Source organism: Colletes latitarsis, chromosome 8 (assembly GCF_051014445.1).
Source record: "Colletes latitarsis isolate SP2378_abdomen chromosome 8, iyColLati1, whole genome shotgun sequence".
NCBI lineage: Eukaryota > Metazoa > Arthropoda > Insecta > Hymenoptera > Colletidae > Colletes > Colletes latitarsis.
In genome coordinates, this window is record NC_135141.1 from 29,433,315 (window position 1) to 29,460,934 (window position 27,620).

Below are 27,620 nucleotides of genomic sequence, written 5' to 3' on the forward strand. Positions count from 1 at the left end.
GTGCACCGTAAACTGAATGCATGTTCGGAAGGGTACGGCTCGCGTCACGAGCAAATTGCTCAAATTTAATAATCATAATGATGAACGCACCCCGGCCGGGCTTTAATGGCAGTAACATTACGCGCATTTTTCACGCACGCAAGCACCCGTACAAAAAAGTATTCCAATGCCTAAACGCGAGCAACGTTAAAATATCGAGGTAGAGGGAATAAGAGATGAGTATCTCTGGAGGGCTCTGGGCGCTCTAGCCCGATACGATCCTTCAAGAAGATATTATAATACCAGGGGAATCGCCGTATCTTGCTGTAATGCTCGTTATTACGTGCTGCTGAACGATCGAACGATCGATCGACACAGAGGGGACGTTTCAATCGCGACGCACAACCCGCAGGATGGGCAAGATAAATGTGGGGGGACTTTGAATACCTTGATGGACTCCCCTGGACTTTGAAAAATCGAATGATGGTAGTCATTACGGGTGAAAAAGGATCAATATGACCGCAAAATGGACCTTACCCTCGATTCTTGTATGCTGGGAACGACGTGTCATTTCACGACGACACGGTTTCAATCGGACACCGTCGTCGTTTCGCGACGCTTATGTAGGCCACGAAGTTATTAATAACGAACTTCCTGTCGCGCGTAAGCATGCCGATGACACAGCCCTTGTCTATCGATAACGGTACGCTAGAAACGCCGATAACCATATTGATAGCCAGACGCGACTAGATCGGGGGATCTTACGAATAACAAAACGGTCACGAAGTCTCGAGGGACAAACGGTTCGCGATAAAAGTGCACAATCTCGCGAGGATACGTAATTATCGGCGGAACCAACGAGATTGAGCAATTTATCGAGCCGCACGTACACGAAACGAGGAAACCTTAATGGAGGCGATAACGCATTTTTCCCCGTGGTTTATGGGATCGCATTAGCCAATGACGGAGTCAAACGGCTGAAATTCGTACGGCGAACATCTTTGGAAATTCCGCGAGACCAACGAGTTTCTGGAAGCGTGGATAAATGAAGAGTAAAAAGAAGAAAACCGGTCGATCGACCGTTGGGGCGAATTCCTCGGAATCACCGAGTGAAACGCGATTTGTCGGTGCGAACGAACCAAATATGGCCGAGGGTAGCAAGGCGTCGTGGATTCAGGTGAAGACGAGGAGTCGGGAGGTTTATCCTCGACCCCACGTAATTCTAGCTCAGGTAGATCTATAAATAGAGACCGTGTACATGATGCCGACCTGTTGCTCGAGCACCCTCGTGTGAACGTCGAGGCCCTAAGTAATCGAACCCCGTTGTTCCGAGAGTATCCTCTCTGCCGTGCCGCCTCACGTTCCATCGTTCTATCGTGCCCAAAAGCACTCGCCGCTTCGAGAGGTCATTAGGCGTAATGAATACCCGATAGCCCCTTAACCCGCAATATAATCGCCTCGCGGAGTTCTAAACACGGTCGAGAGCTCGCTTTGCTAGCTAGCCTTTCCACGGCTTAGACCGTGCTAATGATTTCTCTGGTAATACTAGCCATATCCTAGGCTCGTTCGACGTTTTACAGAAACGCCGCGCGACCGTGTTCCTTCTTATTGCAATTTATGCTGTTTGATACCGAACCTTCAGTGACGTTACACTTCGTAATAACAGCGAGGCGGAAGACCTAACGGAGCTTCGATGATTAGTGTTCTCTCAGACCCGACTTTGCTAAACTGATAACTTTACTGTACCAATTATTTTCCTGCGCAATTTTTCATTCAACGTTCCGAGCAAACTCGTTAACCTTATCTTTGCTAAATACAATAAGTCTCGCGAACCGATCGTAAATGGGATCCACCTTCGATCGGTTGCTCGAACAACGTACCGTTATTCTTACAATTAACCTTTTTTTCTCCGGGCCACGAGTAACAATGGTGAATGTTGCACGTAACGTACCGTGGATCCGTCAAAATATAAAACGAACTCGAGAAGGATTAAACGTTAATGGACGCGGAGGGCGAATGTTCGGTGTAACCAGTCTGGAATCGCTGGTCGGCGCGAAACGGAGGACCAAACACAGTTCCCCGGAGAGCAACGACTCCTTTCGTGCTGAGATTGCTCGCTGATGATCGCGTAACGAGCCGCTCGCCGTCAACCTGTCGGGTGGCCGCAGGGACCAGTCTGGAACTGTTCAGTACTTGGCACGCGGAAGTCCTTCTTCGAGGGTGAGACGAGACGAGGCCCCTCCTTCGGGCCAAACTCCTCTGAACACGCGAAGAGGCGGAAAGAACGAAACGAATGGGAGAACGGAGAACGAAGCCTGACGCTAATTCTCATAAATAATAACGCGGATAGTTCCCAGGACGAAGAAGGTTAAAGGTATCAGCCGGCTGAGCCGACTAATGGTAGCAGAGTCACGGGACTTTACGATTCGCGTTGCAATTTGCATAACGTCATTTACCGGGCTGCGAGTGTGTCCACCTCCGCGCCGATCCCGTGATCTTTGAACCCGTTTGCGCCCATAAACTGAAACGTGGAGATCACGACGCAGCCCGCTCTTGCCCTTGGTCTCTCTCTCCACCGACGATTCTTGCATCTGCGAACACAGACGCGTCTCGTGACTTCATAAAACTTCCCCCCGCGTCGAACACGAAAAAGCTTTTACGTTAAAAGAACTGACCTTCGCTCCAAACTTAACTCCATTTCGTAACGAATGTCCCGTTAGGCTAACAGCGGCGATCCTCGACTAAGTATGACGCTCCCGGACCGGAGGAACCCGTCCACGACCTTATCCGAAAACACTTTTGGAAGCAATTACTCTTTATCGGAATGAATAATTGCGGACCAGTCGACCAACCGTAGGAAACACGCATCGCGGAACAGGTTCCCAAGGACGCATCGGAGCCGTGGTCCTTTTCGAGCTAACGGAACAGTCGAGAAGACGGTCCTTTATTTTTGAGAATAATTTTCGATACGAGGGTTTGAAATATTTGAATATCGCAATTCCCGGTAATGGTTGAGAATGATTGGATTAGAGGCACCACCAAAGGTAGGCATCCAGTTACAGCGTGGCGGGATTTAAGATAGGTCCAAGCGGCCTGTCAATTATCGAGCGTTCGTCCACTGGTTAAGATGAAGCATCGCGTCGACGGGACATTCTGCCTTTTAGGAGAGGCGGACAGGCCCCGTTAGTCATTGGACGATCGGTAGGATGCTCGGTCGGTGTATCAGCATGTCGGAAGTAACCGCTTCGCGTCGTGTCACCGTCCCCCGGTCGAGCTGTTTAAGCGCTTTATATGAAATACCAACCGTTACACGTCGGTGCGCGATAAGAGGTCGGCGAAAATGGTCACCGTCTCGGTGAACGCGCGGATCAAAGGCGCGCGGGATCTTCGATTAGCATGAAACGCGGACGGAAGGCGATAAAACGGAACGCTCTCACGGACGATCCGGTCCGTTGAATTATTGGATGTGTTCCAATTAGTAGATACGAACGCTCGGGGGACGTTTTATCGCGCAACATTTCTCGGCCTGGGACCAGTTCCGAGGACGGCCGTTGGTGTTCGTCGTGCACGCACGCAAGTCAAGCTGTCTCTCGAATCGGTGATTTGCATAACACGCAACGCGAAATCGAATTAGCTGCACGCGTAAACTGGGCTCTCGATCCGCTCCGGCGTATTGGCTCGTTTGTCGTTAATGCAGATTTCAGCCCCGACCGCGAGATCCCGATCTCACGGCCCGTAACATCGGAAATCGTGAGACGCGAGGCAGAGGGCAGGGAACGGGCGCGTCTTTAGCTAATCGCGGAACATCGTTGGGTATCAACGACGAACCGGGACACCGAGACCCGCGGTAGAAACTTCGCCCACGGTCTTCTTGACCGGAGGGGATACGAGGAGTCTGTTCCCAGGTGAAGGTAATCATATTCCGCGTTCCACGGTAATGGTGAACGAACGCAGCCTCCGGGCTGTAACGGAACCTCTGGCACCAGCACCCCATTTCGCTGGACCTGTGGGTGCACCTACCTGCACCTTATACCCGAGTCAAACTCCTACGTGGCCGCAATTATCGCACGAACAGCTGTTATCCGGGATAGGAGAGGCTCGTCGATCGTTATCAGCCTGTTGTTTCTAACTGCGGTTTCTAACTGTCGTGCCCCTCGATCGGCTAATAAATATCGCTGTTAGTCGCCGATTTACCTGGCTCCACGTACTTGCCAGCCACGGATTACACGAGCCCTTTGCATCCGTGTACCGTTGCCCTTCGCGAGGAAATAACTTCATTCGTTGGAACAACCTGTTACGAAGAACCGTTGATTAGCAAAGAGCAGCAGGGCAATATTCCATGGTACTCACGATTTCAAATACGAATAAACGTATCGATCTAAAAAGCAGCTCAACTTTCACCATTCTTAAGTCGTCCAGAAATGTCTACGCGCTACCAAAGCTCGCGACGCGATTCCTCGTCCCTGGTTCACAATCTGTAAATAATCATATTAATATTAGAACAGGCGCGTAAATACAAAATTAACCGACGTGCATTATTCATCCACCATTCGTAGGATCCGTATTTCGATTCGTGTGATTCCAATTCGTGAAACTGCTAGATTCCGCGTAGGTGGCTGGAAAGAAGTCTTGCCAGTCCGCCATTGGTATCACCGGTTTCGTTCATCACGCGTCATTACACCTTCAGCGGCGGTGATCGTTCGCGAGTGATCCGTATCGCTTCGTGAAATCGGCCTTTAGGTTGCGGCACGGCCGTATCGAGAGCGCAAGTGAAATTAGTCGCGGTTCGACGAGTGCTAGCCACAACCGGGTCCTGCAAGAAGGAAAGTAATGCGACTCGCGACGAATCAGGGTGAATCGACGCGGATGCCGATCCCGAGGAAAGGGAAAGACAGAGGAAAAAGGGGACCGGGAGAAGCGTGGCCGACGCTCGGCCTCGACTCCGCTAAAACGACGCGCGCGCTTGCATTTTCATTCACGACGCGTCGCCACGTGGGTGTGTCGTTTCCAGCTTGTCAACGTAACGGCGACTGCGTTGGCGTCTGTGTTCGACTCGCAATACACGTACGCTCGCCCCGGGAATGCGATAATAGGACAATGGGGCCTGAATTTCATTGAATTTCGAAGGAAATAGGCGCGGGCAGAAAGTGCCGGCCCTTTTAATTGCACGATATTAACGGGAACGCTCGATCGAGTTACAGAGTACTGCATGCTACTTGGAATTGAACGAACTTCTCAGGAAGTACCCCAAGTTACGCGGTCGTTTAGTATCTTTCTGGGTCAAACCTGGAAACAAGATCGTTCCGATCTTTTCTCATACTCGATCGACTCTCATAGGCCTTATGTAATTCTTAACTGGTACGTCTTACAGTTAGGATACACCTGGATTCACAGGATTTAATTCCTTCCGGTATGCATTATTGGATACTAAAGCTAGAGACGCTGAATTCTCTATCTATTTTTGAAAAATGGACCGTTCAAACTCGAACTTGAATTTCAATTTTGAAATTGTCGAGAGCGTCGAAGAAAGGTGACAAATGCGCTTCCTGTGCGCGTTCTGAACCGCGCCTAACGCGAAGGGTTGAAAAACTCCGAATGGTTCTCGCCTGGGAAACACATAAATATTTTTCATCGGTGATGTCGCTTGCAAGTGGAAGGAACAAAACCAGCGGACCGTCACATTCCAGACGCTTGACCTTCATTCCCCGCGAATTCTATCTCTGCACGGCGTAGAGTACCTGGTACTCTTCACGAGCACTTGAGTACCCCGTAAAGGTGTGCGCACTTGTCAATGCGCGTTCATACCCATTCACCGAATTCCTCGGTTCAATGGGCCGTATCCTGAATACGCAATGACACGTAGGTTTCGCCGGTTCTCGAACCGGGATTCGCTCTAGCCAGGCGGTTCGTTCCGCGCTGTGAAAACACCGAAGGAAGAAATTCATCCAGCGCCGTGAGATTCGTTACGATCCTCCGACGCGTATTTTACAGCGTCGTTAACGAGCGAGCGAACGCGAGCTTAGGTGTCACGAGTCGCGTTTCTTCCACTTGATCACAATGAGGGCGCCCAGTGGAGGAAGCATGGTAGACGACGGGGAAAAGATGAAGTAGACGGGTAGAAGAGAAACTACCCACGCTCTTTTATCTCGGTGGCCCTTTGTATTAAGCCGCTGTCGCAACTGGTATGCGCCGGCTTCACCAAAGTCCGCCTTCCCTCTTCCTGTCGATTCATCTTTTTTTCTTTTTCGTCCCGCTTCTCCCTTGCACCCCTCTTTCCGATAGATCTATGAGCTTCGTTCCCAACATACGTAATTCCTTCTCCACGCGACTCTTGTCCACTTTGGCGGTTCGTCCACATCCTAAAGCTCAAATTCCCAACATTCACCGAACCTTCGAAGACTCTGATCGACGCAGCTTGAACAATTGTAAAAGAAAGCTCTAACAAACATATGTCTGGTAATCTCAACCTTCGACCACGCTTTGAGTAACACTGACTCGCAGGGAACGAACACGCTAAAAAAGAAGGATTTTCGACACGAACAGAGCCCGTGCAAATGGAAATCATACGACGAGGAACACGTATTCCCACGCACCCACGCCTCGTAAATTTGCGCGAACCCCAACGACACTCATTTAGCCATGTCCAGTCTGTTTCACCTCGTGTACGAGCCAACGCGAGCCCGTGTCCGCAGATTTCCACGTCTCGTCCGACACCGAAATACGCGTGGTTATTCGCACGATGCACTGATCTGCATACCGTGTAGAAATATCGCGAGAACCTTCCAGTCAAAGTGCGAAGGTATGCGATTGGCTGGCTTCCAGATCGTAGTTACCGCACGTCCAGCTGTCAACCCGACAGTTACACTAGAATGCCACGTGACAGGATAAATGCAACCTTAACATTCAGAGGAGAGCCTACAATGCCTTGTTACACTTTACAAGTTCGCGGAAAACGACGTTAAAAATAGAAATAGATTACTCTTTGATACTGGAATAGCGTCGATTAACTTTTTAGGATCCTGCGGGATACCTATCTAGATCATATGTTTGACTTCGACTTTTAATCTAATAAAAAAGATAGAATACCCCTGAAATCCTACGCACAAAAATTCGAGTAGGTGCTGAAATTTTTCGGCGAAAAAAAATTTTCTAATCGTGATAACTTGCAGATTTATTGAAACCAACTAACGGCACACTTTTCGTGATTTCAGGAAACGGAAGAAGAGCGCCGACATGTCGGCCTTGAGCGCCGGGCCTTGTCGACCCGGGATTATATTCTGTCTGATTGTTCTACTGGCATCGCAATCTAATTCTGGTGAGTTCTACGACGAATCCGTCGATAAGTTTCTCTAAGCGCAGGAACCTGAACTCGCTCCGCGGATCTTTTATCTTCGACTTCGACTCGCTTCAACGCCTCTAACACGCTCGACGCGTCGAAACGTAACTCATTTGGCAACGAACAGGTGTACGTGAGATAGTATGAGAAAGTAGCTTCGACAAGGAAGAGCGTTCCTTTCGGCTAGACTACTCGTTCCCCGTACATTCGTCACGAAAAAACAATACCGCGACCGCCGTTGCATTACAATGCCTCGACGCTGACGAATACATTTCGGTTCCTGACTTGGATTAGATCCGATCGAATAACGTATACGAAAGTATATTTAATCTTATTTAGAGCGATCCCACGATCTGTAATTACTATTTTTCACATAATGCGTAACTTCCAAGTAATTTAAGGTGATCGTATTAGATGACTCATTCTGTGTATAAAATTAAACCTTTGCTCACGAGGATCGATCGCGTCGCAACCTTTCCGAAACTGGCCACGATATCCGAATGAGCCACGTTCCGTCAGGACGTCGAACCTATCCTTGTCCTTCGTTGGCGTCTGGAGCGGAATAGTCTTGCCTCATAATGCTCACCTCTGGCATCGGCGGCCACGTCGGGGCCTAAGGTGCTTTCCCATGGACCTGGCACACCATATTCGTTCCTCGACGACTCGCAGCTCGCCTCGAAGCCGTCTTCTCCATCACGAGCCACGCTCTTCGAGGTATCGTACGAGCCTCTTCCGTTTACGTCGAGCCGGTTTCGAATTACCTGCGACTCACCCTACGCCTCTCGCGATCGACGATCGATCGAACGCGTCCGATCGATCGGGGGTTCGATCGACGACCGATTAGCCATCGCTGTGGCCGCGACGGAAATCATTCGAAAAGGCTGGGACTACTTTCACCTGCGCGGCGATTGCGTCACGCGAATCTCGGGGTCAAGTTCGTGGGAAACGACCGATAACGCTGCTACAAAATCCTCTCACGGGTATCCAAATCTGAGAATAAAATTTCTAGTACCAAATTTCTGAAAGACAAACTCCTCCCTCGAATAAAACTAGGCGAACTTTGTAGATTTATCTGGATGTCGCTGTCGTCCGTCAAATAAACATCGCTCGATTATGCACGATTTTAAATAGAAAAAAGTTTATATCTAGAATAAAAATCTGCGAGCAAGCTGTTTACGACCCTTATCGAGGAGTTGCGCGTAAACGGCGGTCTGCTTAATTCCCAGCACGATGAAACATCCAAGTAGGCAGATATTAAGTCTCGCAATTGCCCTCGGGATCTCAGTCATCCTCTTTTCACGATCCATCAACGCCAACTCGGAATCGATCCTGTTTCCCGGCGGCGCACACGGGGCGAGTATCATTCTCGGAACAGCGTGTTACCTCGAACGCAGCGACGTGCAAAAACGTTGCATCGTCAATGAGAGCTCATTGGAGATGCGTCGTTTTTGCCGTACCCCCCACCCCAACGGCAATTGGCCGTGACTAATTCAACGAACAGCAGGTGTGGATAAATGGACGGGAACGGTTCGAATTCTTCTCGACGTGCCTTCGTTCGTTCCTTTTTTCAACCAGCTAGGTGATCCTGTCCCTCGCGGCGCGTATCCAGGCGTCCTGTTTGCGCCAGTTTCCCTTTCGAGAGTCGCGAGATCGATCCCATCGATCCGTCCTGACGGCCGGTGGTTTTCTTCGAGGCCGATCGGCGCGTTTGAAAGACGTTTGCATTCGGAGAAAAGATCGATATTCTCGACGTATCGTCGTCTTGCTGGCGGGCATCTAGACGACAAGAACCGGCATGTTTCGTTAACATCTCGAGCACGTTGCGATCGCGACCAAACGGTTTCTTGTCGTCGAACGATTTACCTGAAATTATTACCACCTCGGGAGAAAACAGTTGCTGAAACGAGATCACACGTACGCGACACACGACTTGCTCGAGGACGAAGCAAAACGTTCGGGCAAAACAACGCCGTGGAACGTCGAATTCGATGAACGGTATCGCGTTAATTCGTTGACCGTTCTCATAATCGAACTCCGTCCGGAAGAAGAGCGAACCTGAAAGAGAGTCGACAGAAAATTGATTTATTCGGCAGATTTCGAAATCTTTACCGAACGGATACGCGAAGAAGAATTGAAAAAATGCGCGCGGTAGGCACACAGCTGCACGAATAACGGTCCCTGTACTTGCCTGCATCCACGTGATGCTGTGAATTCTGGTCAAACCTGTAGGCCCTGAAGAGACGGGATGTCACTGACCGCGTACCTCACCGTTGCCCACTTACGGTCCATGTCGCCGCACCTGACCCCCCGAGACGTTCCATATTTATGCCTTAATGCCAACCAAAGTGTCGTTATCTTCGAGTGTCGTTGAGCTGACGGAGCATGGCAGCCTCGAGTCGATAGCGTTCGAGTCTCCGATGCTTCCTGAAAACGTCGAATGAGTTAGCAGGTTGGACGAGTGTTCCATCTTCTTTGAAATTCTCGTCGTGTAAAAACCCACGCTTCCTTGTCGCGAACCTCGGGTTATTGATTTCCACGAAAGAATCAACTAGAACTTCTGAGATCCCAACATAACCCACGCAGTTCCAGAGTAGTTCCACTCAAATTTAGAAAAACGAAGAGTCCTTTTCTAATCGTTCTCTATAAATTACAAACGATAAACTTCGTTTTGTGAGTGTTGAAAAATTATATAAAATTTGCATAACGGGTTAAGATACTTTCCCTATGGTAAAGAATTGTTTAGCTTCGAGAACGGGATAAAGAAAGTTGACGTAAGCCAAGCATTAGATAAGAGTCCTTGACTCGAAGCTACGTTACGATGAACAATCAGGGAAACATTCTTCTATTCTTGCGTGTTTGCTAAAAACACAATAACAATAATAATACCATTAACTGATTACCTGAAATAAAACAAACTTCTTGCTTCATTTGCATCGTCCACATTTGCTTGGTAAACATCGGTTGGTTGTCGAATATACTTGTGCAAACATGCTCGATTTGTTTGCACGAGAGGAGAATCTCGGCCTTTGTTTGAGGATACTCATTCATCGTTATCGCAATAATTAATTACCACCTGGTCTAACGATGCCTTTGAATTTTATACATGCCAATGCTATCCCAGTTCCCATACTTCTATCGAGTATTCGCGCGGAGACGTTGAATTCGAACGGTGAATTCGGAACGCGTAAAGGAGTGGTTAAGTAAACCCAGTCGAGTCCCATTAATAAAGGTACACACCGGGCGTACTTGTACAAACACTCCCGTATAATTAGTCGGTTTTCCTGACGCCTTATTTTTCGACTATACACGTTATATAACGGTCGCCAAAAATACAAACGCCCTGAAAAGAGAGGCCATTGATCCGATACAATAACAATTTACACGAAAAAGGCAATGTCTTAAAATGGTCGTTTTCGAATTTCTATTTTGCTGGTAGCACCAAAGATTATCCGCCTTGTTTCTCTTACCTATCGTGCTACGGTACAACGCTCCAAGAAACATTTATCTTTCCGTACTCTATTTACGAATCGTACTGCTTATCGCTGGCGTGAGAATACGGTTTTATGACGGAAGTAGCTTCCACCTGTGAAACGAGAATAAATGATAAAGCGGTTGATACGACGCGAGAGAAGGGATCTTCGCTAAGCCAGAAGGATGCAGAAAGGACCCGTTGTAACTGGTACTTCGCGGGAGGACTCGCGTGTTCCCTCTGTTCTTTCCTCATTTCGTCCTTCTCTACGCTTTCGAGACTACTTACAGAGGTGGCGAGGTCAGCGGCGGTCATCCGACGAAGGGTATAACGGAACGTGTGGGTGCTACTCCACCGTGACACGGATTAAATAATCGTGTTAATTCCTCCCGTGTTCTCGAGACTCCTTTCTTACCGAGAATCTTCGCGTTTCCAGGTCGAGGCTTGTCACAGGCTCTCCTGAAATATAGTCAGCAGTTTAATCTAGGAACGCATAGTTTGTATGATACAACGGTGGAATATTCATTAGAATAAATTAAAAATAAATTATCCGCTATTTTTCCATTAATGAAATAGAATCGATGGCTTTGCTCTTTAAAATTAATAGATACATTTACTCATCTGTAAAGCTTCGAAAAACTCGTTACACAGCGAACGTTGAAATCATTTCTGAATCCTCCAACAAAGGTGCAGGAATACCATCGTTCGATCGTTCCCGTGTGAAATAACAGTTATCGTTAGAAGTTGGTCAAGCAACTTGTCCGCAACTCCATCTTTCTTTGTCGATCCATCAACGCTGAACGGTTTAACGTAGCGGGCGACAATGAACTCGATTGAAAATAGAAATTAATTTATGATTGTCCTCGAAACAGTGCCGGCGTTGCAAGCGAACGCTCGCATATTACGCCAGAACCGGTCGGTCAACATCTCTCGGCGCAACACACTCGATACCAATGACATTGACATTGACTGTCGGAAGACCGTGAACGGCAATACGTTCCGATCCATTATGAGAACTTGACGACATCGTTTGCCGCTTTTGCAATCGTTGTCACCTGGAGAGTGTGAATGCGTGTACGAACGACGCACCAAACTGTAAACGGCATACAAAGGGATACTCAACGTCGTATAGAAATCGACAAATAACGCAGTCGTAACAAATTGAAATGCTAAACCGTCAAGCAGTAACGCACGGAATCTCTCGGTAGCCAAACCGAACAACACATTAATATTCGTTGGTAAACGATTCCGAAATCTTGGATCCTAGACTAGAAAATCACGTACGTATCTCTTATAATGTCAAGAAGAGGGCCAAGGCTCCTCCTATTAACGTGTCGGATATTCTTGTACCAACAATACAATAGAAGATCTTTAGTCTACCGTAAACAGGGGCATTGTAATCAAGTGGACGTACAGAACACTTCGTACTTTACGATACAACACGATTCACAGTTACTGTTCTCTACACCTTGAGATCATTTTCCAAATATTACATCTCTCAAAAAATATACAAAAGCTGTGTTCGCGATTGTCCAGGCTTTTTCTACGAAAAGGAGGATTCTGGAGCCATTGTCTAAGAGCTGGGGACCTAGACAGCGAAGTATTCGACCGCGGAGGCCCGATAGCGTTGCACGAACGACCGCAGATCCATTCTTGCGGCCGAACGGTTTCGTCGTTCCGTCGTAACGAGCCTCTTCATCCGACACGGGAGACGAAATTATTCCGTAGCGTTTTTCACGGTCGCCGCGGCGTTGGATTCCTCCGTGACGGTTGCGGTCCGGGTAACCGCGACCTTGGAGGACTAGCAGTGCAGAATTTCGTGCACGCGATACGCGTCGAAGAGCAGAGAGCCAGGTGCTCATCGGAGCGTGTGCGGTTGATGGTAATGAACTTTCGCGAGGCAAGGCCGCCGGGGATGATTTCATAACGCGCGCGCAATGCCTCTGCTCTCGCTCGCCTGTCTCCTTTCCACGCCGGCAGGCTCGTTCCTCTTCTGCTCTCCCCGGACCCGTAATGTTGCAGCGTACGTGCCCGAGCACCGAGAAACAGAGACGGAACGCCACGCAACAAAGACAAGACGGACGAAGACCGAGCAAGGTAATCGAAGAACGTTGACTTACATAATGACTGCGGAGAGTCTCCGAGATGCACGAGATCTGACCTCGATTACCGTTCATGCAAATGGGGTTTCCAACTCTCGAGGCAAGATCGTGTTTATTGTTGAGGACGATAAGCCTCCAGAGGCCGACCGTTTGTCCCCGATTAATCACCGCCTCTGGAATTCCGCGATCAAAGAACGGAATTCGTCGATAGCTTTGCATATCTCAAGCGGAAATGGAAACGCGACCTCTTGACGCCTGGACGACGATCCCGTTACCTGTTTATTTCCCGGACTGCTGAAAACTGGGCACTCTGTAGTTACGAATTTAAAGCTACTTTTCTCAGAAGTAGATACTGTTCGTCCGCGAGAAGTTGGCTAGAGAGAGGAATGCGGGTCTGATTGGCGTCTGGATCCCCACTCTAATTTAGAGTCTGTCGCTATTGGCCGAAACGAGGAAAGTGGGGATGGGGTACTGATCAACATCTCATGAACGTACAGTAGATAGCTGGCCCGGCTTTTAGCGTACTCGCGAGCGACTCGATCCCATCGCTAACGGATGCTGTTCGGATGGAAGGAACAAATAATTTATCGAGACGCACGGTGGCAAAAAAAAGGACCGTTTCTTCGCACCTGTTGCTCGAAGGCAAGCCGATAATCGCGTCGGCAGACAATGTAACGGGTTTCGGGGCAAAAAACGAGGCGCATCGGTCCGGTAGCTGGTGTTGAGTCGCGTAACTCGCGTAAATTTGCTTACGCCATTAATCGCCGTGGCGGACGGTGCACGGAGTCGTCCGAGATTGTAATCACGCGCGACTCGCCGACACCTCGGTAAAGCGTCCGGTGCCCTGTGTTGGCAGCGGCGGCCGAACGGGCGCAATAATTTAGCGCAGGCACCGTGCAAGACAAGAATCGTCTCGGCGGAGCGATGTACACACGGTACGTGCTCGGGCCCGTGTAACGTGGAGGCACGCGGCTGGGACCCATTCGTGGGACCCGCGAGACACGATGGGCCTTCCATTCACGGAGCTCGCTGTGCTTCCCAGTACAATTCAATTCGCTGGAAACCGCCGCCGTCGCCGCCGCCAGCACGCTCCGCGCCGCGGAATGCTGATTCTCGAATATGCCTTGGCTCGCTGCAGCGCACGTACGGAAACGAATGTCCGCGCTGGCCGGGTGCACCTTGCGGAAACGCACGCGCCGCGCATTTCAACCTCGCGCCTTCAAGTCGCGAATCGACTTCCGATCGCCACGGCTGCTAATGGGGTCTCCGGATTCAAAGGTTCTTCCGAGACGAGCATGAAACTCGATCGAATTTTAATAACTCGAGTCGACAACGAATTGGATAGCTTGTAGAGATGTAATAAATAAACAAATGAAACGAGTGAACAACGCGATGTATCATTGACAATTATTCAAAAACCACTTGGAATAATGATTAAAGAAGAAATTTATGTGCCGCGTCGTTTATCAAAAACGACATTATTTATGGATTTCGTTAGTCTTTTCTTATATCGTTGCGCAACCAACGTGTGCACACATACACAGGATGATTCATAAATTCATAATTCATAGATTCATAAACTAATCTAGAGATAAGTAAGAATCGCACAAGAAGATGGCCATTAGACAGATGATTAATTCGTTCTGCGAATGTGTGCAGACGTATTTTCTCCGAATAAAATTTACTCGGAAAACAATGAAGACTTATGAAATTTTTCTAATACAGTAAAAAATCCATTAACATACTATTTCCTTCCACGACTGTCTTCGCTTAACCGACGTCTGCGATTGGCGGAATTTTTTAAAGAGGATGATTCAGACTTTGGTACCAGACGAACGAGGTCTCCCTCCGAAAATTCGTCATAAGTAGCAACAAAAAGATATTCGCAAACCATCTTCGTTGCCTCGTAATAAATCTGCCAGCTCGGTGCATTCAATGAAAGGACTATACTGCACATTCGAATCTTTCGCTTCGCGATGCACGTATCCGCGTACGCGAACGTCTCGTGCATCTCAAGGAGTTCCTGGTCGGTTTTCGAAGAAAAAAGTACAAGTAAAGCTTTCCAAAAAAGGACGGCACGTTTCACTCACGAATTCGTAGGCCCCGTCTTGCTTCTACGGCCACGTATCTGCTAGAACAGAGGTCAAGAAACTAGACTTTTAAACTTTTAAACTTCAATAAAACCCAACTATGCTATTCAAAAATTCTGTCAAATTATTACATTCAATTTTTGAACGAAATCCAAGGCGAGCGGTTAATGTTTCCCCCCTAAAGAGACAATGTATTTTGAAATATTGTGTTTTCTCCATCGGCGGTGAGTACGCGTCGACGGTGGAACGAGCAAATATTTTTAAACCGAGCGTACATTGAAACTACTTGGAGATTTTCAAAGGGATACGCGACGACGCGAACGAAGGGACGAGAAAAAGCGACAAGGTTCTATCGACGAACAGAGAGGCTTATTGTGCGAGTAGGAAGAATGGCTGAACGATCGTATCCTCGGAGGGTGGCGCGTCGCGTTTTTCACGAACAATCGAACTCTCAGAGTCCCGCGCGCGGCACTTCAATTCCAAAGAAATTGCGAAAACGCCGCGTGTAAGGCAAGGAACGTAGCTCAGAATGGAGCTCTACACGCGCCCGCTAGTACGTTTTTACGCAAACGTGTCGTCGTAGGCAAAGAGAACGAGAGAGAGAGAGAACCGTAAACAGAGAGAGAAAGTGAGAACCAGAGAGAATTCTGTATTCCATGTGCACTCGGCATACAATTCGTTCGACTGGGGCGAGGGTGTTAACGAGAATTCGCCCACGTACGCTCGCGCCATATGACGCTTTGACTCATTCCGTTGTTGGAGCCGGTTCACCCTCCGGCCAAACGCATCCCGCCGGTAATTACTATGATAAACTGCATGCAACGGAGAGACACGACTCGTTTCCCTACGAATTTCATGGGAATTGGTGTTTCTGAAATTACTCTGTCTTGCACGACCCGCGGAACCTTGGAATTCAATGCTCGAGCAAACGGTGACTCGAATCGATCCGAATCTGCCAATTGCCTGTATTGTCGTTATTTCAATGGCAGACGACCTCCAACTGATTTTTTATCGCGTGGATTCGAGTGGAACCCTCCGGGACAACTATCGAGTTTGCATTGATCCCAAATATTGGGACGTTCTTTAACTATCCAACTTTCTGGAAACATATTTTCACAACGTTCGTATGCTTTCTGTTACAGCGCCAGTATACGACCACGATACCACACAAGTTGCAGAATACGATGGAGGTACGTACCTATGGTGCGCCGACTTTTATTACTCCTAATCGATGTACACGCACGCCACGGACGTGACGTTAATTGTATCGCAACCGAACAGATGGCACGTGCCGCTTCGACCATTCTTGCACGGCAACGCTTTCAATCGATCCTTTCGATGAATATTAAAATCGTTCAACGCCTGATTACCGTGTCTCATAGTTACGCTACCAAAACACATTTCCTGTAGACTACGTACATAAAACATAGTACATTCCTATTTGACGCCTATCGGGCAAAACATATAGCTCGATAAGAAGTAGCGATATGGTCTACGTAAGCAACAAAACTACGAAACAAAGAGTCACCTTATTTAACTCTACACTTTTACACCATCCAAGCATCTAATCGTTGTTTCGATCGCAGCCTCGGCAGGATGCTACTACAACTTCCAGCGTTACGACGAGGGCGACAGAATCGTCACGAACGAACCGTGCCTGAACTGTACGTGTCACAATCGGATGCTGATGTGCTACCTGAGGGTCTGCCCATTCACGAAAGCGATCGGCCAGGACTGTACCGTGGAGAAACGGCCGGACCAATGCTGTCCCGTCATCACTTGTCCGGAAGTGCCGGTGCAGCTGTTGACGTCGACGACCACCGCGCCGGCGGAGGTTTCCGGCTCCACGGCGGTCGGTTTCCACGACAATTACGGCTGCAACGTTCACGAACGATTCTACGCGGACGGCGCGCAACTGCCGGTCGATCCGCAAAATCCTTGCGAGCTCTGTTATTGCATCAGGAACAGGACTACTTGCGTTATGCAGGAGTGCACTCTCCGAGTAGCCGGATGCAGGCCAGTTTATCAACCCGGCGTGTGTTGTCCGGTCAAATACAATTGCGGTGAGTCCCTCGTGAACATCGCTTTTGATCATGTAGCCTGCACTAAATCATAAATTTGACTCGTCCACTGGAAAGGGGGGGAGCGTCAACTGTCTGAGGGGTTACCGCGGAACGATCAATCGCGACGAGACGACGAAATTAAAAATTGTGCACTCTTCGAGTCTATTAAGGATCGTTAGTAATTACCCATCCGCATGTTGGGGAAAAAGAAATCCATTATTTTCACGTTTATTTCAAGACTTTTTGTTCTATAATTTGTTACCATTTTAAATTTGGGGATCTCGCATCAGAATATTGTACTACCAGACTCTTGAATAATATTTTGAAAATGTTGTTTCCAATTTCCATGATGGAATCGTTTCGATTATCTCAATATAATTGTCGGATTGTAAACAGAATATGACGAGGACCTTGCAACGACGGTTGAACCAACGCCTGGCCTGATCATGACCACGACGGTAGCACCCGGAGCGACGCCGCAATGTTACCACGAAGGAAAGGTTTACGAGGATGGTGATTTGATCTATTCGAAGCAGCCTTGCCAGCACTGCTACTGCTTCCGTGGTGACATTGCCTGCGCTGTACAGAACTGTGGAACGCCTATGAAGACGCACGGAAAGAACTGCACCGCTTTGCCACCGCCGGAAGGCAAATGTTGCCCAACCACGTATCAATGCGGTAAGAAACTCGATCTTTTATCAAAGTTAGACCGTCGATATCATCGAAGTGAATTTATATATAATCTGCTTTACGTTGTACAGAAGAAGACGAAGTCATAACGCTACCAAGAGGCGAGGAGCAATCCACCGAGGAAGAAATTCTCGAGACTACGGTATCGGCGGTAACGGAGGCCGAGAAGGAACTTCCTAGCCCTGAAACGACCGACGAATCCTTCCCAGGTTTCGACAACGCGATCCCGGAAGACGGCAAAGAAGAAAGCAGTACCCAAGGTGTCATGGAGACTGTATCGCCCACGGAGAAGCTTGAGAAAGAAACACCGCAAGAAGAGAAAGCTCCAGAGTTTGAAACCACCGAAAAGGAAACTGCCGTTTCGGAGGAATACGTGACGGAAGGTCTTCCTTCCGCAACGGAACCCAGCCCGGGAGCTAAATCGACGGAATCTATCGAAGGTCAAACGACGGAAGCAACGGTCCAAGAAACGACTGCAAAACCTGCGGAGGAAGCTACTCAAGGCCTTACGGAGAGACCAATTCCTGAAGAAACGCCTGAAACGTCTTCTCCAAAATCAGAAATACAGCCCGAGGAAGAGACCGCCACGAAAGAGGAAGAAGAACAACAACCAGTCACCGAAGAAGCTACACCGGAGAAGGAACAAACCGAGGGTCCGCAGAAGGAGCAGCTGACCGAACAGCCAAGTACAGAGAAAGCAATAGAGGAAGAAATGAAACCGACGGAAGAAGCTGTGACCAGTCTGGAACAGGAACCGAGCGCCACCGAAGTCGTGATTCCTAAAGAGGAACAGCCGACCGAAACAGCCGAGAAATCTACCGAATCGCCGCAACTTCCGAGCGAAGAGACAGCAACATCATCGCCAGAAACACTTCCCGAGGCAGAAGCAACTACGACGAAGAGCTTAGGTGAGGAACAAGTGACGGAGCCAGCCAAGGGAACGGAAACTCCTGCGATGGTTTCGGAACCGGAACAAAAAGCCACGACGACGGAATCGGTCGAAGGAAAGCCAGAGGAAGCTACCACCGAGACAGAAATGGTTACTGGGAAACCTGTGTACGAAATTCCGAGCACGGAACAAATTCCTAGCGAGGAAATAGAGAAGGAAACACCGGTTAGCCCAGCGGAAGAGCAACCCACCGAAGCAACGACTCCTGAGCATGGCGAGGAACCAGCGTCTACGGAAGGCGAACCTGAAAGAAAACCAGAGTTGGAGGTATACGATCACAAGATGCCCGAGAAACTGCCTGGAATAGTGCCTAAGAAGGACGACACGATACCTACGGAAGAGCCTATAGGTATGGAGGAACCTGTGGTAACGGAAAAGCATCTGGAAGAGGAAGAAGTTCCTGAAGTACCAGAACGGGGTCCAGCCGGCATTCCTGTCACTGATCGCGTACCTGAAAGCAAAGCAGAGGATAAAGAAGCAGTGACTGAAGCAGTCCACGTAACGCAAGGCTACGTTGATATGAAACCACACGACTTCCACGTACCTGGCAGTCTTGTAACCGAGGCTCCAGAAAAAGTTCCCACCACGTATCTTCCACCTTCGCCGGAAACAACGGTCGCTCCTAGAAAAGAAGAGACAGTATCAGCTGAGGAAGCTACGACAGTTGCAGCACGCTTACCAGAAGAGCCTTCCGTTACGGAAGCTCCGGTCGAAGGCGTTCCGTCCGTCACTGAGATGGGTCAGATCCCTGTCGTTCAACCAGAAGTGACCGAAGGCGTTCCTGAAAGTACAGAAGTTAGTCCAGGTCTGGAGATTTCAACGTCCACGCAACAGATTCCACAGGAACAAACTCAACAGACTGAGAAACCGAGCTTACCAGAGGAACGTGTCACCGAATCATCGTCTTCCGAAGTTCCGCCGTCGAAAGAAGTTTCCATCGAAGAAGAGTTGCCGACGAAGGGACTTGCCATCGATGAATCCGGTGAGACTTCGTCCGAGGAAGTCAGCGATTCCAGCGAGGAAACAGCGCCTAAAGAAGAATCGACCGAGGAAGGAATGGAACCCTCTGAGGCACCGAGTCAGCCACCTAGCGTCGAAGAACATCCAACGGAACAGCCAGCCGTGGAAGAACAAAGTACAGAGAGTAAAGAATTAACAACCGAAAGTGCTACCGTGGCACAGTCGACCGAAGCTCCGCAGGTTGAAGAAGAACCTACAGAAATTAGTCCTGTTCCAGAACAGAAGCCTATGCCCGAAGAAGAGACGCCTATGGAACAAGCTACAGCTGGACCAGAAGAAGAGTTGCCAAGCGAGAAACCTAGTCCTGAAGCACCTGAAGAGCAAGTGACACAGAAACCAATTTCAGGCGAGGAAGAAGCTCCGTCTACCGCTAAGACACCAGAAGTTGAAGAGGAAAGCACGCCGGAAATGCCTGTTGGAGAAGGTGAAACGAGCGAAAAGCATGTTACGGAAGAAATTATAAAGGAAACAACCGTTCCGGAAACCGAAGGAGCTCCAGTAACTCCTGAAACAGCAGAGAGTGAGAAACCAACAGAAGGTTCTTTAATGGTAGAAGTTCATCCAACGGTAGTTCCAGCCGAGGAAAAGAAGCCCGAAGAAACAGAATCTACAGAGCAACCTGCTATCGAACAGACTGAAATACCAATAACCAAAGAAGCATCTACCGAAATGGCTCCCGAAGAACAGAAGACCGAAGAACCAATTCCAATGAAGGAGGAAGCTCAAACCGAAGGACCTATTGCTGAATTACCATCGACCGAAGAATCGGTCACTGAAGCAGGATTGGAGAAAGAAGGAACTCAGGCTCCGCTTGAAGAACATAAGCCTCCTATCTCCGAGCGTAAAGAGGATAAGATGGGCGTAGAAAAACAACCACAGGAAGCGGAAGGCACTCAGAAACCATCTCTTGAAGAAGAGACGCCAACTGAAAAGCCTACGGAAGAGGAAGCAGTAACTGAAACTACCGAAGAGAAAGAGAAACCGATTGAAGAAGAAAAACCGGTCGAGGAGGAGGAAAAACCAACCGAAGAGACGAAACCGATCGAAGGAGAAGAGTTAACTGAAAGACCCATTGAGAAGGAAGAACCTGTCGAAGAAGAAAAGGAGACTGAAAGACCTGTAGAAGAAAAGAAACCTACGGAGGAAGAAAAACCTATTGAAGAGGAGAAACCAACTGAAATGCCTACTGAAGAAGGAAAACCTGTTGCGGAGGAAAAGCCAACCGAGATGCCTACCGAAGAAGAAATAACTGAAAGGCCCGTTGAAGAGGAAAAGCCTACCGAGGAAGAAAAACCAACTGAAGGACCTAGCGAAGAAGAGAAACCTTTCGAGGAAGGTAAACCAACCGAAGGGCCCAGCGAAGAAGAAAAACCAACGGAAAGACCTCTTGAAGAGCAAAAACCAACTGAGGAAGAGGAGAAGCCGACCGAAGAACCTACTGAAGGAGCAAAACCTGCTGAGGGAAAACTACCGACGGAAAAATCTGTTGAAGAAGAGGAAATGGTAACTGAAAGACCTACTGAAGAAGAAAAGCCAACACAGCCTAGCGAAGAAGAAAAACCTGCTGAGGAGAAGAAACCAACTGAAAGTCCAATGGAAGAAGAAAAATCAACTGCAGAACCGATGGAAGAGGAGAAACCTGTTGAGGAAGAGAAACCAACTGAAGGACCAACTGAAGGAGAAAAACCTATCGAAGAGGCAGGAGTAACTGAAAAGCTTGCAGAGGAGGAGAAACCAATTGAACAGCCTGTTGAAAAAGAAGGACCCACTGAAGCGCCTGTGGAAGAGAAACCGACTGAAGGAACCACAGAAGAACAGAAACCTATTGAGAAAGAAGGGCCAACCGAAGCATCTGTAGAAGAGGAAACACCAACTGAAGAATCTATTGAAGAACAAAAGCCTACTGAGAAAGAAGGACCAACCGAGGCGCCTGTAGAAGTGGAGAAACCAACTGAAGAATCCATTGAAGAACAGAAGCCTACTGAGAAAGAAGGGCCAACTGAGACGCCTGTAGAAGTGGAGAAACCAACTGAAGAATCTGTTGAAGAACAAAAGCCTACTGAAAAAGAAGGACCAACTGAAGCACCTGTAGAAGTGGAGAAACCGATTGAAGAACCTACTGAAAAAGAAGGGCTAACCGAAAAGCCTGTAGAAGAAGAGAAACCATCAGAAGGTGAAAAGTCTACTGAGAAGATCCCAACAGAAAGACCTATTGAAGAGGAAACGAAGACAACAGCCGAGGAAGAGAAGACAACTGAAGAACCTACCGAGGAACAAAAACCATCTGAAGCTCCAACCGAAAGGCCTGTTGAGGAGGAGAAGCCAACCGAAAAATCTGTGGAAGAAGAAAAACCAGGCGAAGTCACTCCTGTTCAAGAAAGTGTGAGTCAAGTTCCAGTTTCGGAAGAAATTTCCACGGAAGGTCCAATGGTTGAAGAGAAACCAACCGAAGGTGTCGAATCTGTGCCTACGGAAGTTCCTAGTTTAGGTGAAACTACGATTGGAGTTAAAGGAGAACCCGAAGCGACGACTGAAATTGTAAAAGAAGCTCCACACGTTTCTACGACGATAGCTGGTGAAGAAATTCCATCCACGGAGGCTGCTGTTCCTGCTGAAGAAATAACGACAGAGCCTTCTAAACTGGCTCCAGAACAGCCTGTCGAGGAAGAAAAATTACCAGAAAGCACTCAGAAACCAGAGGTATCGTCCGAAGCATCCACGCAAGCGGCTCTGCCCGAAGCATCCACGGAAGCAGTTCAAACTGAAACCTCGCCCCAAGCAATTCCGACTGAAGTAACCAGCGAACAGGAAGGTAAACCAGTAGAAAAAGGTGTTAGTACCGAAGTGCCTGAAGTGTCTCCCACTGAACCTGCGGTTTCAGAAGCATCCACCGCGTCTTCCGTAGAAACGGCGTTGCCGGAAGAGGAACAGAAAGTTTCACTTCCCGAAGAAGTTCAGACAGAGGCAACTCCATCGAAAGAAGCAGCTACGACGGAAATTCCGCTAGTAAAAGAAACGGAAGTTCCAGTGACGCCAGAAAGAGTACCCGAATCGTCGACTGCAGAACCCTCCAAGGAGAAAGAAATACCAGAATCTACGACGTACGCAGAAGAAGTACCGCCGAAGATAACAACCGAACAAGAGTTCGAACAACCTTCGACACTTGGAGTAACACCGGAAGAGGAAACAACATCGAAGTATCCGGATCATGCACCACCGACAATTCCAGGAGAAGGCAACTGCCTAATCGAAGGACAATCTTACTACAACAACTCCGCTATTCCTCCAGTGAATCCTTGTCAACTCCAGTGTCGTTGCATCAGCAGTATCGTTCAGTGCGAACTCGTCCAGTGTCCGCCGCCTCCGAGTCATCTGTCGAATTGTATGCCTGTACACACGGGCAAAGATTCCTGTTGTCCAATGTACACGTGCGACTCAACGCCTACAGCCGTATTGGAATCCGATAATCATATGATCGAACACGAAACGCCTAAATATGAGACGGAGGAAGAAGAACAGAAGACGGTAACGCCTACAGTTTCCGAGCCTGCGATTCAAGAGTCCACGAAAGAACCTGTTCAAGGTATGAAGGAATACGGACAGTCGACTGTGCCTGGTTTGATCGAAACGACACCGAAACCTGTTGAACCCGAACACGTACCACCGACAACAGCTGTGGAATCGACCAAGGAACCTGAAGAACATACTGTTTCGGTGCCTCCAGTAGAGTCTTCCAGTCAAGCTCCTTCCGAAGAACCGAAAGAAACTCCAGAAGTACCCAGTACATCGGAAAAGGGCGTGGAAGAACAGGAAGATCGTGTAACTAAGATTCCATCTACCGAACAACCGATCGAAGGGCAGACGCCTGAGGAGGAAACCTCGAGTCCAGCCACCGGCGAGGAACAAACAGTTGTGACGACGGAGTCGATCCAAGTGGAACAAACGTCTATGGGAATTGAAAAAGAAGCTGCTCCCACTACGATGAAATCCTTGGAAGAACAGCCATCGGAAGAAACGCAGAAACCTGTGAAGGGTGAACCGGAAGCAACTGTTTCTCCTGTAATTCCAGAAGAAGGTGCGAGCAAAGAACCTGAAGTACCAAGTTCGTCTATGATGCCAGAGCTTCCAGTATCTGAAGGCCAACCCCCATCGGTTACTGAAAGTCAGAAACCGATGGAGGACGAGACCACTGCCAGCGTAGAAATACAGCCCACGCAACCTGAACAATCGACGCCTGAAAGCGAATTGCAGACTGTTGAACCGAGCGAAGCAGAGACCGAAGGACCATCGTCTCCTGCTGTAGAAGTATCTACTTCGGAACCGAGTGTCAAGACTGGCGAAGAACCCAAAGTTACTACGGTAGAACAGGAAGCCATTCAACCTACAGAAGGCGCAGCACCTGCAACAACAGAAATGGAAGGCTCCACGGAAGCTCCGGTATCGGAAGAAGCAACTGTTTCCGGCATAAGTAAAGAAGAACCAACTGGTACTGAAGCAGTCGTGAAAGAAGGAACGACGCCATCGAGCGAAAGTGCGCCAACTACCAAACAACCACTTTCTCCCGAAGAGGAACAAACAGTACCAGTCGAAACTGAACCTTCGACGCCTACTTCTGTAGTTGAGGAACAAACCAAAGAAACACCTGCGATAGAAGGTGAGGTGAAGGCAACTACAGAAGGCGTTGAAAAGCCCACTGAACCGTCTACGCCGCAACCCGAAAAACTGCCAGAGGAACAATTGCCAAGCTCTACCGAAATATCTGAAACTAGCACCGAACTACCAACGGTACCTTCTGAACCCAAAGAAACAACCGAGCAAGAGAAAGTTAGCGAGAAAACTCCAGTTGAAACGAAGCCCGAGGAAGGCGCTCCACCTGAAGAACAAACTCCTGAATCTGTTTCGCCTACCGAAGAAGAAGCTACACCGTCCGTAACTCCTCAAGAAGAAATCACGGAAGCAACGCCTGAAGCGACTAGCGTAAAATCGGTTTCAGAATCAACTCTGCCCGAAGAAGCTGAGCAACCTGTGACTGAAAAGGAAGCACCGATACCTTCTACCGAAGAAGCTGTTACCGTAAGCGTTAAGGAACAACCGAAAGAGCAACCAACAACCGAATCATCGATTACTCCGATCGAAGGCCAAGTGTCTGAAAGTACAACACCAAGCGAACACGAAGCTCCGAAACCAACGATTCCAGAACAGGTAACGGAGAAACAAGAACAAATGACGGAGGCGCCTGATATTTCTTTGAAGGAAGGAACGGAAGAACCGTTGGTACCAACCGAAGAAGAAACTACTGTGCCAGCTATTGCGGTAGAAGAACAGAAACCTGAAGAGGAAACTCAGAAACCGAGTGTAGAAGAGGGTGTCGCGTCTACGGAACCAACCAAGATTGCTCCTCAAGGCGAAGAAGTTACTGCAGCAGGCGAAGAACAACCTGGTGAATCAAGTTCGTCAGCCGTTGAAGTCAGTTCAACGCCAATACCTCAAAGTACCTCAGTCATACCTCAGAAAGAAACGGAAGAACAGAAACCAGACGTGGGAGGTGAAGGCGTACCCGAAGAGCCATCGATGGGAGAGAAACCATTAGAGGATGGCATGCCAGGAACAACACAACAAACCGAAGAACCGTCTCTGGAAAAAGAAACAGTACAGCCACCGATGCAAGAAGAGAAAGGACAAGTTGAAGTTCAAACGACTCCAGCAATAGAGACTGAGGAAACGGTTGAACCTGTATCTAAGATACCAGCTGAAGTCAGTCCAACCGAAGTACCGGAGAAAATACTTCCTAGCGAAGCACCAGAACAAGAGCTTCCTGAAGTACCAGAAAAAATACTTCCAACCGAGGTGCCTGTAGAAACTACCGATGTTCCTGAAAAAATAGCTCCTGTTACGGATGTTCCAGAAAAAGAGCTTCCTGCTGAAGTACCAGAGAAAGAGATTCCAGTCGAAACCCCCGAGAAAGAACTGACCACTGAAGTTCCTGAGAAAGTAACTCCTGCTGAAGAAATTCATGAGAATGTAACTCCTGTCGAAGAAGTTCCAGAGAAAGAGCTTCCATCTCAAGTGCCAGAAAAAGCAACTACTACAGAGCTTCCAAGTGAACTTTCTGAAGAAGAGAAGTCTACAGAAGTACCTGAGAAAGTTCTTCCTGAAGAAAAAATTCCTTCTGTAACGGAGAAAGTACTTCCTGAGGAAGAGGTGCCTTCTGCAACGGAGAAAGTTCTTCCTGAAGAAGAGATGCCTTCTGTAACGGAGAAAGTTCTTCCTGAAGAAGAGATGCCTTCTGTAACGGAGAAAGTTCTTCCTGAGGAAGAGATGCCTTCTGTAACGGAGAAAGTTCTTCCTGAAGAAGAGATGCCTTCTGTAACGGAGAAAGTTCTTCCCGAGGAAGAGATGCCTTCTGTAACGGAAAAAGTACTTCCTGAGGAAGAGGTACCTTCTGTAACGGAGAAAGTACTTCCTGAGGAAGAGGTACCTTCTGTAACGGAGAAAGTACTTCCTGAGGAAGAGAAGCCTGCCGAAGTTACAGAGAAAGTTCTTCCCGAAGAAGAGAAGCCTGTTGAAGTAACGGAGGGTCTTCCCGAAGAAGAGAAACCTACAGAAGGTGTGCAACAAACATCGCCACCCGAAGAAGAAGTCGAAACTCCGCAAACTACAGAAAGTATAGTACTCAAAGAAGCTACACCAAGTGCAACCGAGCCTCCTCAAGCTGAAGAAAAGTCGACCAAAGCTCCAATGATCAGCGAAGAAGAATTAGCACAGCCAAGTACAGCCGCGCCTGAAATTGAAACGACCAGTTCTCACGAACAACCTTCGTTAGCCGAATCCACGGAAACTCCGGTTGCGCCTGAGGAGCAGGAACTTCCAACAAAGACGACTCTACCGAGCCGACCATCGGAAGAAACTGAACCTTCGACGGAATCGGTGCCCGAAGCATCGACAGAAGCTGAAATTGAGAAACGTCCGGAAGTCGAGACAACGCCCGAAGAGGAGTACGCGACTAAGGGATCGACGGAACAGCCTCAAGAAAAGAGTACCGTGGAACCAGTAATTCCTGAAGAACATAAAGAGGAAGTTGTACCGATGGCGCCTGAAGAAGGTCAACAGGTAACCGAAGCACCTGCAGAGGAACAAGCCACGAAAACCGAAACGCTTCCAACGGAGCCGTCGGTGGAAGAACCAGACGAAGGTGAAGAAGGTTTGCCGCATCACGGTGAACCAACGTTACCAGAATCTGCTTCGACTACCGCGAAGGTGGAACCTGTTGAGGGTGAGGTCGAGGAGCCTCTTCAGCCAGTAAACGATACGTACGGAACAGCCGAACAACCTGACTATCACAAAGGATCCACGAGCACTCTAGCTCCGCAGATACCAGAGTATCCCGATCAGTCCGTGTCCGGAGAGGACTACGACGAAGACGATCAGGCTATCTACGGGCCAGGCACTTGCAGATACGGGGGCAAGGTTTACGTGTCCGCTCAACAGATACCGAGGGACGATCCGTGCGACTTCTGCTTCTGCTTCAGAAGCGACATCATCTGTCTTCAGCAGAGCTGCCCGCCACCGATTCCGGGCTGCCACGAGGAACCGATCAGCGGTTTCTGTTGTCCTAGATACGAGTGCCCGGTGTCGATGGCCACGTCGCTCAACATAACCACGACCACGACGACGACCACGACCACGTTACCGCCGCACTTCCACGCCCACGCGTACAAAGGTGCCGCGAAACGAAGCGGCTGCCAAATCCGCGGCCAAGCGTACCGCGTTGGAGAAGTCATTAGGTCCGCGTCGGGACCTTGCCTTCAATGCACGTAAGTAAAACTTGACAGAGTCTATCTTCCAGTGGAATTGAAAGTCGAGAGTGTCGCGAGGTTTACGCGTCGCAGCGATTGCTTTTCAGGGAATGCACGCGATAGATG

At 48.7% G+C, this 27,620-nt stretch overlaps 1 protein-coding gene across 1 annotated transcript in view; it reads left to right on the forward strand.

The window, feature by feature from the left end:
• The window catches only part of LOC143345008 (uncharacterized), a 51,245-nt gene that overhangs the window by 19,950 nt on the left and 3,675 nt on the right, over positions 1 to 27,620 (forward strand). The window contains exons 2-6 of the mRNA XM_076771687.1: positions 7,191 to 7,294; positions 16,119 to 16,166; positions 16,563 to 17,039; positions 17,436 to 17,717; positions 17,801 to 27,512. Coding sequence (XP_076627802.1) covers positions 7,213 to 7,294; positions 16,119 to 16,166; positions 16,563 to 17,039; positions 17,436 to 17,717; positions 17,801 to 27,512 — 10,601 coding nt within the window. The 5' untranslated portion in view covers positions 7,191 to 7,212. The remainder of the gene's footprint in view (positions 1 to 7,190; positions 7,295 to 16,118; positions 16,167 to 16,562; positions 17,040 to 17,435; positions 17,718 to 17,800; positions 27,513 to 27,620) is intronic.